This window comes from Rhincodon typus, chromosome 1 (genome assembly GCF_021869965.1).
Source record: "Rhincodon typus isolate 14 chromosome 1, sRhiTyp1.1, whole genome shotgun sequence".
NCBI lineage: Eukaryota > Metazoa > Chordata > Chondrichthyes > Orectolobiformes > Rhincodontidae > Rhincodon > Rhincodon typus.
The window spans coordinates 33,204,870-33,217,666 of NC_063332.1; the positions used below are offsets into that span (position 1 = coordinate 33,204,870).

Here is a 12,797-nt window from a genome sequence, read left to right on the forward strand (position 1 = left end):
AGGGGCGGGTCTGGGTGGGCTGCTCTTCAGGGGGTCAACGTGGACTCAACGGGCTCAATGGTCTACTTTCATATTGTAGGGATTCTATTAACAGTGTGGGTTCAATTCCCACACCAGCTGAGGTTACCACAAAGGATTGTCCTTCTCAAGTCACTGGCTAGGTATTTATTGCCCATCCCTAATTGCCCAGAGAGCAGTTATGAGTCAACCACATTGCTGTGGGTCTAGAGTCACATGTAGACGAGACAAGGTAAGGATGGCAGTTTCCTTGCCTGAGCTGTAGTGACCCTCAGGTTAAACTTGCCACCAGTCATCTCCCTCTCTAATGAGAGAGTAGTTTGGTTGGACAATGGTGATTTGATCTTTACATATCTGTATTAACTCAGTTGTTTTTAATTGGTGCAAGGATTGAACAATGGGGTTCCATGATATCAATTTTCAAGTGCTTTGTGTGTTTCTGAATCTTCAGGTAAAGCAGCATACAGACATTATAGCCAACAGAAGTTAAACATGAAATCTCTTAAAAGAAATCTCAGAACAGGTGCTGAGCCCCCTGGTGGTTCAGTGGATAAATTCACTGCTGCATCTGAACATATCAAAGCACTAGAAATGTATATGCAAGTATAACCCTGTGTAAGTAAGCACGCCTTGGGGTTGTTTGTTGGATAGAGTCAAACTCCAATGTTTATTTGTTTTATTCATATGTTACTGAACAGAGCTGCACTGTTTTGTGACTATGTATGTATTTTTTATGAATAAAGTGTACTTTTGAAATAAAAACAAAACCAAAGCACTGGAAGATCTTTGGTTAAATACCTGGTTTGACATTGGGAGAAATTCTGCATTAATTGATCTCAGTTAAGGAAGGGACATGCTTGCTGATTTCATTCAGGGAAGTGATAGCACTTCTGTTAACCTCGGAGCCAGAATCCTGCTGCAAACTTTGTATCTGTGTGTGTGTGTGTGTGTGTGTGTGTGTGTGTGTGTATGTGTGTGTGTGTGTGAGTGTGAGAGAGAATGTGTGTGAGAGAGTGTGTGTGAGTGTGTGTGGTTTGTGTGTGTGTGTGAGTGTGTGTGTGTGTGTGAGTGTGTGTGTGTATGTGTGTGTGTGTGAGTGTGTATGTGTGTGTGTGTGTGTGTGTGTATGTGAGCGTGTGTGTGTGTTTGTCATTATCAAAATCTATGGTCACACAGAAACACATTGCATGCTAAATCCACCATTTACAAGAATGATCATTCAGAATAAAAACAATTAAATAAAAGATTTATTTGGGACAAGAAAATTACCCTGTAAATGTTTAATTTTGCCCATGTTCCCTGAATTAAAAATTAAAATGGGCACACAGCATTGTTTAAAACTACCTGCTGCTGGCACTGCACAATAATGTGTTCTGGAAAGCAGTAAATCATATAATGATGTGCTAAGAGGTTTCAAACAATGCAGTACAGAAAAGGCTTGTTTTCATGACAATGCTTGAATAAAAGTTGTATCATCCTTAATCCTCTGAGCTGTACCTTATAGAACATTTTCATTTCATTTCCACAACATTCCCTTTTTTTTCATCTACAGCATTTTATTTCTTAACACGAAATGTATCTGAAAGACCACAGACTCAGGAGATCTGAAACCTTTTTTTTTGGTCACGTCCAGTTTTAGACAAATTTGATTTTTATCTTCATCCTGTGGTGCTTGTTTGGTCCCAGGGCAGCTGGAAGGCAAGTTCCGTGTGCAGAGATATCAAGCTCTCTTCTTTAACAGCTCTTCTGTGGTAAACACTCTGCTGTACAGAACCAGGTGATCCATGGTCAGGCACTTTCCTTTTTCCACTTCATTAACATTTGGTACGGGGTTTTGTTTCGAGTCGATTCATAACTGTGGAGTATGGGGTCAAAGGGCCAAATGAGAGGACCAAAGTAGACAAACAGAAAAGACCAAAATGACTGACATTCTTCATTAACCATGACTTATCTTGTAACATATTACATTTACTGATATGATTATCTGCATTTCTTGTTCAATAGAAAAAGCCAAAAGTGAGCCTTTCGATAAAAGCCCCTTTTCATTACCCTTAATACGATGTGATTAATTAATGCCCTTGGTTTGTGCTTGGCTTTTGCTTTAGTTAAACTTACATGGGATTTTTCCTGATTTTTTAAATCCAGTATGAATTATATATTCTTGTAATCATGTTTGCATTCAACATTTTCCGTTTATTTTCTTGTGTTTGTGATGTGGCTGTTTTGAAGCCTAAGTTCACTTTCAATTCTTTTGCTGAATATGCCTACTTTTTCTTATTCATTTGCAGGATGTAGGTGTCGGTGGCTGGCCAACATTTGTTGCCTGTCCCTAGTTGCCCTTGAGAAAGTGGTGGTGAGCTGCCTTCTTGAACCGCTGTAGTTCACCTGCTGTGGGTTGACCCACAATGCCACTGGGGGGGAATTCGATGATTTTGACCCAGTGACAGTGAAGGAATGGCAAAATATTTCCAAGTCAGGATGGTGAGTGGCCTGGAGGGAACTTGCAGTTGGTGGTGTTCCCTTGTATTTGCTGCCCTTGTCCTTCTAGATGGAAGTGGTCATGGGTTTGGAAGGAGCTGTCTTGAGGATCTTTGGTGAATTTGTGCAGTGCATCTTGTAGATAGTACACACTGCTGTTACTAAGCATCAGTCATGGAGGGAGTGGATGATTGTGGATGTGGTGTTAATCAAGTGGGCTACTATGTCCTGGATGGTGTCAAGCTTCTTGACTATTGTTGGAGCTGCACCCATCCAGGCAATGAATTCTCTATCATTGTACAGTAGCAATTTATTTTTATTAAAATAGGCACAAAATTAAGAAATAGCCATTATTTCAACATATTGTGCTTTAAGTGTCCACTTTCAAAGCTCCTTAATGCACATTACGATGCAAAAAACCTCAAGAATTTTACCTGGCACAGGATACTGGTGAGGCATTCGTGTTTTGCTTGTCAGAGTAAACTTCAGCTTTATATTTCAGTTCTTTGTTCTGTTTAACAATAAAGTAAGTCATTTGCTTGTATTTCTATCTTCTAGTACTAGATTAAAATTGTCTCAATGCCGATGAATTTCTTTTCTTACATTTCATCAGAATGAACATGTTGTAAGTAAAGTTGTGATTTCCTTTTGCAGAGTACTAAGCCAAACTGAATATGCTGTGCAGCACTTCAGATCGTCATTCAACCCAAACCCATCCCTGCTCCAAACCTTTAGCTATGAGAAAGGTTTAGCCAAGTTGAGCTTGAATTCTTGTCATTTGAAAAGATGAGACTTCAAAATAACTTCAAATAAGGTTTCAAAATTTTAAAGGAAATTGACATCAATGTTGAAAATTGTTCATGATGAAAGGTTGAAATTTATGTTAAAAATTAGAAACCATCAAATAAAAAAGTCAGGTGAAAGTTTTAAGCCAAAAAGTAATAGAAAATGAAATAAATTACCAGGGCAAGGACCTGCTGGGTTTTTCTAGCTAATATACTCCCACTAACACCATGGGCTCTTACAAAATAGCTTAATATGTGGCATGTTATCAAACACCTTCTGAAAATTCACTCCTTCCCCTTATCTGCCCTGCTTGTTACTTCCTCAAAGAATACTAGCATGACACGCGTTTGGCTCGGTCTGAGCATTGAGAACAGAAGTTGGGATGTCAAGTTACAGTGGTACAAGACACTGGTAAGCCCACAATTGGAGTACTGTGTAGATTTCTGGTTGCCCTGCAATAAGAAGGATGCTATTAAACTTGAAACAGTGCAAAAAAGATTTACAAGGATGTTACTGAGATTGGAAGTTTTAAGTTATAAGGAGAGGTTGGATAGGCCGGGATTTTTTTTTCTCTGGCGCATAGCAGGCTGAGGAGTACCTTATAGAGGTTTATAAAATCACAAGGGACATAGTTAAAGTGAATAGCAAAGGTCTTTTCCCAAGGGTACGGGAGTCCAAAACTAGCGGGCATAGATTTAAGATGAGAGGGGAAAGATTTAAAAGAGACCTGAGGGGCAACTTTGTCGCACAGTGAGTGATCGTATATGGAACGAGCTGTCAGAGGAAGTGGTAGAGGCAGGTACAATTACAACATTTAAAAAACATTTGGACACGTACATGGAGAGGAAAGGTTTAGAAGGCTAAAGGCCTACTTCCTTGCTGTATACCTCTATGCCTCTATGACAGCTACCTGCATGGGCAGCAGAAGTTGGCACAAGACTGAGAAACAAAGGTTATTGACTTAAACAGCTATGCATTCATAATGTCAAACACGTTGAAAATGCTATCCATTTCACAGAATTATAAAGTTATTATTATGGTATAGAAGGAAGCCATCATGACTGCACCTACTCTGTTATCTAGTGCCATTCTCCTGCTTTTTACTGAAATATATGAAAGGCCATATATGAAAGATTTGAATACCTCGCTAACTGGAGAGTTCCCTTCACAGCTTTCTTGAATACTCAGATGAAATTGACAGTTCCAGTGATTTTATCCAATTTTTAAACACATTCAAATCTACTTTTAATAATGCTTAATGATGCCTGACATCTCCTAAATGGTACTTGACCTCTTCCAAAGATGTCCTGGAGCTATATTCAAAAGTACTCTGTCTCTTTGAAGAATTTCAATAATTTTAAACCTTCCCTTATCAGTGCACAAGTCATTCTTTGGAAATTCCACTGGCAGAATCAGAGCTGACTGAAGGCAGCTACAGGGTGGAATTTTGTATTTTTTTAATAGTCACTGGCTGAGATATTAGCACAATCTGGTGAAGACATGACACAGGATGACTTGCATGCCAAACAGCAGAAGCTGTCCATGCAATAGATAGGACTAAACAATCTCACAGCCAATCTTCAATCTTGTTACACCCGGACATGTTGACAGATAATTAAACATCCCCCTGAAGGAGGAGGTTCCACAAATATCACCATCTTCAATGATGGATGACAAGCACTTCAGTGCAAAACACAAGACTGAAGCGTTTGCATCCTCATTCAGACAGAAGTTCTGAGAGGATGATCCATCTTGGCCTCCTCCAGAGTTGTCTAGCATCACAAGTCCTGGTCTTCACCTAATTCGATTCACTCCATGCAATATCAAGAAATGGTTGAAAAGGCTATGGACCTTAACTATATTCTGGACATTGTGTTGAAAACTGGTACTGCAAGAACTAGCCACTCCCCTAGCCAAGCTGTTCCAATACATTTAAAACAAGGACATTTATCTAATTATTGGAAATTTGTCCAAGTATACCCTGTCCACAAATCAGGACAAATCCAATCTGGCAAACTACTGCTCCACCAGTCAACTGTTTAGAATCGTAGAATCCCTACAGTACCAAAAAAGGCCATTCAGCCCATTGCATCTGCTTTCATCCTCCCCAAAGAGCATCCACCCATGCTATCCCCATAACCTGCATTTCCCATGGCTAACCCACCATGCCTGCATATCCCTGGAAACTACAGGGCAATTTTGCACAGCCAATCCACTTAACCTGCACATCTTTGGAATCATAGAATCATAGAATCCCTACAGTGTGGAAACAGGCCATTCAGGCACCCAGAGGATACCCACGCAAACATGGGGAAAATGTGCAAACTCCACATAGACAGTCACCTGAGGGTGGAATTGAATGCAGGTCCCTGGTGCTGTGAGACAGCAGTGCTAACCACTGAGCCACCGTGCCACCCCATTGATCATCAGCAAAGTGTGGGAGGAGTCATTGACAGTGCTAATAATTGTCACTTGATCAGCAATAATCTGCTCACTGATGCTCAGTTTTGGATCTGTCAGAGCCATTCAGCTCCTGACTGTATTACAGCCTTGGTCGAAATACAGACAAAACAGTTGAAATCCAGGGGTAGAGGGACAGTATGGTCAAGTATGGCATCAAGGAGCGTTACAAAACTGAAGTCTCAGGGAAAACTCTCCACTGGTTTCAGTCATAGCACAAAGAAATTGCTTGTAGTTGTTGGAGGTTAATCAACTGAACCCCACAACATCACTGCAGGAATTCCTCGGGGTGGTTTTTGAAATACAAGGGAGTCAAGGGTAATGGACCACGAACAGGAAACCAGATTTATCTGATCTTATGAAATGGTGGAGCAGGCCCAAAGGGCAAAATGGCCCATTCCTGCTCTTAATTAAAAAGTACCTAGTGCTATAGACACAACCATCTTTTGTCATTCAAAAATGACCTTCCCTCCATCATAACATGGAAGTGTGCGTGTGCACTGATTATTGCACAGTGCTCAGCACGATCCATGACTCCTCAGATACTGAAGCAGTCCATGTCCAAACGCTGCAAGACCTGGACATTACCCTGGGGCTGTTAAGTGGGAAGTAACATTCATGCCACGTAGGTGCCAGGCCATGTCTATCTCCAGTAATTCAGAATCAAATTGTCCAATGGCATTACCATCACTGAATCTCACACTACCACTGGCCTGGGGTTTAATATAGACGAGTAACTATGAGGCTAGGTTTTTGATGTGGGGTTAGGCATGAGTGTTTAATGCACTCTGCTGTCTGTGTACTTAATGTAGTGTCCTTGTTCTTTTATGTATTTATTTATCTCTGGCACCACGAGTATTTAACTTTTTTTTCTTTCTTTTCAGTGGAATATATATTTTTTGCACTCTGTTAAGCAACATTTGAAATGCTTCACATTGCTGTTACACAGTGCTAACTGCTATACTTTTTGTTCATTTGAGTTCTATCTCACGCAATATAAACCTGACAGTGCTGGCTTTACTTAGGAACATAAGAATTGTGAGATGAAAATTAACTCAGTCAATTCATATTCTACTGTCCTGATAGTTGCACGAAACAATTAATAATCATTTCAATCAACATTTTCACTCTATGTGCTTATAATTTACAAATAAACACCTCTGCTTCAAGTATGCCCACTTGTTCCCTCAGAGAGAGTATAATTTGATCCTGTTTTGTCAACTTCATTTTCAAATTTTCAATCTGCGAAGAGAATAAAAAAATGTATTACATAAAATGCAGCAGAAGGTGTTGCAGATTTCTCCTTCACGGATGAGGAAGTCCCTTATAGTTCACAGCTCTTACACGTGCATGAAATTTAAAAAATTGTAATACATCATATCCTGTGGGATAACAAACAGCCGCTTTTAACACAGTAGCATTGGGAGATGAGTGTAAGCCATTCAATCCACCATTCAATTAGGCCATGGTTGGTTTTAACCTCAACTGTATTCATCTCCTTTTCCTTCATACCCTTACCAAACAAATATGTATGTGTGCATCTTTCTGACTATTCATTCATCCATGAGTATCTAAAACATTCTAAATGTAGATAAAGAATGTTGATATCTGGAGCCAAAACAGAAAAATGCTTGAAAGAATGAGCCTCAGTGTTGAGTTAATGTTTAGTTGTGGACCCCAGACTGAGATTAATGTAGTTTTCGAATTTGATATTTAGATATGAGCTACAGTATCTAGACTACAAATAATTTAATCCAATTTTCTGGTTTTGCCATCCAATTGGATAAGTGGCTCATAGACTTCCTCATGAGAAGTGCAACCATGCTATTTTCATTTACTCTAGTACATGAGCACTCTTAGAGTAGCATTACCATCAGAAATAGGATTGTGCAAAACAATAATTTGTTATGAACAATAATAAGATATTTTACCCTAGTTTATCATCTTTCTTAGTCTCCTTCCTCCAAGTTGTTGCTAACTCTTTCTGGATTCCATGAATGGTTGTCAACAGCTACATTTCCTTTTCTCTTGTTCCAACTTCTTCTGTACTAAGCTTAGACACTGAGTGTTGGTGGATTGTGTGGTCATGTCTCAACTGTCATCCAAACTGAGGCCAGAGAACTCAACACAGACCATGGAATGAACCTGGCACTTAACTCTGTATGACACAATACTCCATTGGCTGACATATTTACCCACAAAAAACACCCAGACAGCTAGATAGCAGAAGTAGTTTGATTGTTATTGAAGTGATGAATATTTTCCTACATTATGGAATATACATTAATGTCTTACATAAGTGTTATATTCTGCTTCTTACCGTATTTATTACACTGTATAGGTTTCGATGTTGTTGGGTGACAACACTGTCTAGATGAAATATCTTTTCGTGTGTTGTGGAAACCTCCAGCTGAAGATCCTGAAACCTGTTAACAAATACTTTTTGGTTTATTTGATTAATGAAAACATTGTAAAAGCTTTCTTCCATTGCATGTCCTTTCACCAATGGAGTTACTGAGAAAAACAAGTGAAGACAATGTGACAGTGATAAATGCTATTTTTAGCAAAATGATTAACATGTGTCCTTAACATCAATTATTCAATCGTCAGCAGGATGGGAAGCCCATCCATTGCCTTCCCCCCAATGACATTAGAGTCAGAATGTAAACATGGTGTGTCCACCCCTTGACCCACTCATCTGATTGAATGGTTTTCTACCACCAAATTCAACAAATTGAGGGGAGGGAGTGGTCACAAGATTCCACTCAGAGACAAAGACATCGAACAGGAACAGTAAGAGAGTGGATCAGAACAGCAGTCATTGTGTTCTGCAGAGAGAAAAGACTGTTTTCTCTATTAGCTACTGGATCAAATGCTGAGAACCGTTTGTCCATTGGTTGAAGAGTGGGAACCTGTAGCAATTTATATAGACTGGAAAACCCACCTTGGTGAAGTTCAGGGAAGAAACTGCAAGAGAGGGTTTTACTACAGTTTGGAAATTCTCAGAAGGTTGAGGGACAGGGCCTTCAACAATCACTGGATGTCATGACTCAACAGAATGAGGCAAGCAAACCTGTGGAAGCTGGAACTGACTTCAGATTCTTTGCTGAAAAGACTACAAATTCTGTTGAAACTGTGCTGTAAAGTATGTATGGAGTGTGGCTTTATTATTTATATAAGGATTTTTTTCTGTAGTTTAGAGTGTTATTTGCTGACTAAGTAATGATTAGGCAATATTGCTTTGAGGTCTGTGTTTTGGGAAAAGTCTTAGAACTTGAAATCTTGTTGTGCACTTCCTTTAAGACATTTGCTGCAAATTCATATTTCTTGCTAGAAGTTATCTGTGTTATTTATTGGGATTACTGCAAAAACACAGATTATTTTCTGTGTCCAGGGAGGGACCATAGAGGCAATCTCTGTATAGACCTGAAGATATGAGCACAGTCCTCCATGAATGGAAAAGGATGATGCAGATATAGACAACAGGCTGGAGGACCTTGAAATATTACAAGAAATTAACATGGCGGGGTGGGGAGAGAGCGAGTGAGAGAGAGAGAAAGAGGAAGTACTAGCAGATTCAATGGCGTTAAAATTGGATAGCACTGTACACCCAGATGAGAGGTATTCCAGTCTTCTAAAGGAAGCAAGGAGGGAGTTATCAGGATCCCTTGTTGTAATTTTCAAGTCCTGTCTGGCCACAGGTGAGGTGCTAGAGGACTGAAGGATTGCTAATGCTGTCTATTTTTAGAAAAATGAGAGACAGGCAAATTACAGGCCAGTCAGTCTAACTTCACTGGTGGGCAGTTAGAGTTTTAGAGTTATAGAATTGTGCGGCACGGAAATACACCCTTCAGTCCAACTGATCCATGCTGACCAGATATTCTACATTAATCTAGTCTCATTTGCCAGCATTTGGCCCATATCCCTCTAAAGCCTTCCTATTCATATACTATCCAGATGCCTTTTAAATGTCTCAGGCAGCAGCTTGGAAAATCTTAAAAAAGCCAAAATTCTTCATGTGCTCTTTGGATAAAGGAGGTTGGTCCACAAAATTAGACCGAATAGCGTTAAATTGGTATAGCATCTTCAATTCCTGAATTACAGCAACAAAATCAGGAGACAGCTATCCTCTTAAATTTCAATCCACCAAGTAAGCTAAACCCAGAGTACCTGGTCCCAGGATATATTGGAGGAGTGATTTGTGATGACTCACATCCACTTAGAAACTTGAATTTTCACAATTTTTAGGAACGTCTATCCAAATTGATGACATTCAGTCAGCATGTCACACATGTGGAAAGTAAATATATGTTTTAAGGTGTCAAGTTGAATTCATAGCAAAGAAACAAGTTAATTTAGCCCAACTGCTTTATGTCAATATTCACGTCCAACATAAGACTGCTTCCATCTTTTTCCTAACCGTATTAGCATAATCTTCCATTAATTTCCTGAAAGGATAGTGAATGCAGATACAATAACCTTCAAAAATGGAATTGGATAAATACATGAAGGGAAAAAAATTACAAGGCTAATGGGAAAAAGGCAAGTGTGACTCATTAAATATCTACACGAAAGAGATAACATGTAGACTAGCCTCCATCTGCAACATCATTCAATTGTTGTGGAAGGGCAGATCATTCTTTAATGTGGGGGATAACATGAGATTTTAAAAAGTATAATTTTAACAAAGATTTGCAGCTGAAGTAATACAAATTTTGTAAAAGAACTCTAACTTGTTAAGAAATTATATCAGTCTTTAATGAGGTTTATAAACAATTGTACTGGCTCATGCTTTGAAAAAAAATCAAGAGTTAGCTCTTGATTTATGCAATAGTAGAGATAGTATTACTAGATTAGGCTCTTCCTTGGAAATATAAATTTAAACACATGACTAATCAGCAAGAATTTGTGAGGCAGACCAGTAATGGGTTCAATTCCTATCATGGTAGCTGTTGAAATTTAAATCCAACTCATTATTAAAAACCAGGAACTGAAAAATATTCTCAGTAATAGTGGCATGAAAGCATAATGCATTGCAGTAAAAGCCTATCTGGTTTACTAATGGGCTTTCCAGAAGGATATCCATTGCCTTTCCCTGCTCATCTACACATGACCTCAGTCATACAGCAATGCAACTGATTTTTAAATGGCCTCTGAAATTACCTAGCAAGCCATTTAGTTGCAGCAAATTGCGACAGAAAGGTCAATAAGGAATAAAACAGGACAAATATCTGGCATTGACTTAAGATACTGAAAACCTTGCAAAGACCTCCTCATTAACAGTTGGGCTTCTACAAAAAATTGAAAAAGCTTTCCCATAGAGGGATCAAAAAACAGCCTGACAGTTTGCTATCCATAGGATCATATGTAGCAGACAAAAACCAGATACCACCAGTGCTGTAGGCAGGACATACCCAGTAAAGATTTGGCACAATGTAGGAGCAAATTACTGCAGATGCTGGTATTTGTACTGAAAAAAGAAGCTGGAAATTACAGTGGGCCAGGCAGCATCCATGGAGAAAAAGCAAGCCAACACCCTGAGTTTAGATGACTCTTCATCAGAGCTTCCTGGAGGAAGCATTGAACATGTCAAGGGAACAGAACATACTATCTGCCAAACTAAGCCTGTAGTTTCAGATTAACTACATCACTTCCAAATTTAACGTAAAATTCGACATTATGCTCACTTTTCCCTAGAGGCACTTTTACAGCAAAATTATTAATTGGACCTCTCATCATATTATACTATATCTAAAATAATCCATTCTTTGGTCGGACTCTCATCTTGTACATATTCCTGTGTCTTTCCTTAATAGTATCAGTGCTAGTTAGGCTCATTCAGTCCACATACTGACAGAAATCCCCGTGATTGCAATGATACACACATTATATGTACCTCTAATCTCCTGATTTATACTTTGTCTTTTCTTACCACTACCATTTGGTGACCCACAAACAACTTCACCCAATGTTTACTGCCCCCTGCTGTTTCTTAGCTTTATCCAAATTGTTTCTCCATTTTCATTCTCTGTTGTGAGATCCTGTCTCACTAATTCACTGAACACATCAAATATTGACAGTGCAAGCTCGTTTACTTTTCCCTTTGGTCTAAACTCACTAAATGTCAAGTATCCTCAAACTTTCAGTTCCCAGTCATGATCACTGTGCAGCCTGATCTCCATAATGGCAATTGGATCACACCTATTTTCTTACGGTTGCATCATCAATTCATTAACCTCGTTGTGAATACTGTGTATTCAAACATAAAGTGCTTAAAATTCTGACTTTTCATTACGTTTGTAACAGCTAGCCTTATCTGCTGATACACTCTTAAGACTGAATGCTCTGTCCCTTTCCTGCCACTCAGATTAACAATTCTCTTTTTGTTATTTTGTTTTCTTGCTTTGTCCTCTCCCTTTAATCCATTACATCTTCCCCTCACTTGATCCCTTGCCCCCAACTATTTGGATTAAAATTTTCTTTACTGCCTAAATACAATGATGTGGAGGTGCCAGTGTTGGACTGGGGTGGGAAAGAACAGAGTGGAACAGAATATATTTGACCTTGGAAATAACACAGAAGAATCAGGGATAATCAGCACTTTCTTTTATATAGAAATGTCATGCTTGACAAATTTGATTTAACATTTTGTGGATGTAACCAGAAAATTGACAAGGTCTATCAAACTTTAACAAGTTAAACGTTAACATGAGATCCAAGGTAAAATGACATGGTGGATCCAAAATTGGCTGAGTCAGGAAGCAGACGGTTCTGATAGGGGAATGTTTTTCTGACTAGTAGTCTGATTCCAGTGGGTTCCCTCAGAGCTTGTTGCTGGGGCCCTTGCTGTTTGTGGTGTACGTTAATGATTTGGACTGAAACGTTGGGGGCATGTTCAAGAATTTCACAAATTACATGAAAAGTGATATGGTGCTAATTAGAAAGAATAGCCATAAACTGTAGGGGATATCAGCGGCCTGCTCAGATGGGCAAAGCAGAGGCAATTGGAATTCAGAGACAACAAGGTGCAGAGCTGGATGAACACAGCAGGCCAA

General features: G+C 39.1%; 1 protein-coding gene across 1 annotated transcript in view; it reads right to left on the bottom strand.

Moving 5' to 3' along the window:
* Positions 1-1,247: 1,247 nt before the first annotated feature.
* Positions 1,248-12,797, bottom strand: part of LOC109935848 (coiled-coil domain-containing protein 68) — a 26,574-nt gene continuing 15,024 nt past the window's right edge. The window contains exons 7-10 of the mRNA XM_048604065.1: positions 8,063-8,168; positions 6,901-6,984; positions 2,931-3,007; positions 1,248-1,873 (exon numbers count right to left, since the gene is read on the bottom strand). Of these exons, the coding sequence (XP_048460022.1) occupies positions 1,807-1,873; positions 2,931-3,007; positions 6,901-6,984; positions 8,063-8,168 (334 nt within the window). The 3' untranslated portion in view covers positions 1,248-1,806. The remainder of the gene's footprint in view (positions 1,874-2,930; positions 3,008-6,900; positions 6,985-8,062; positions 8,169-12,797) is intronic.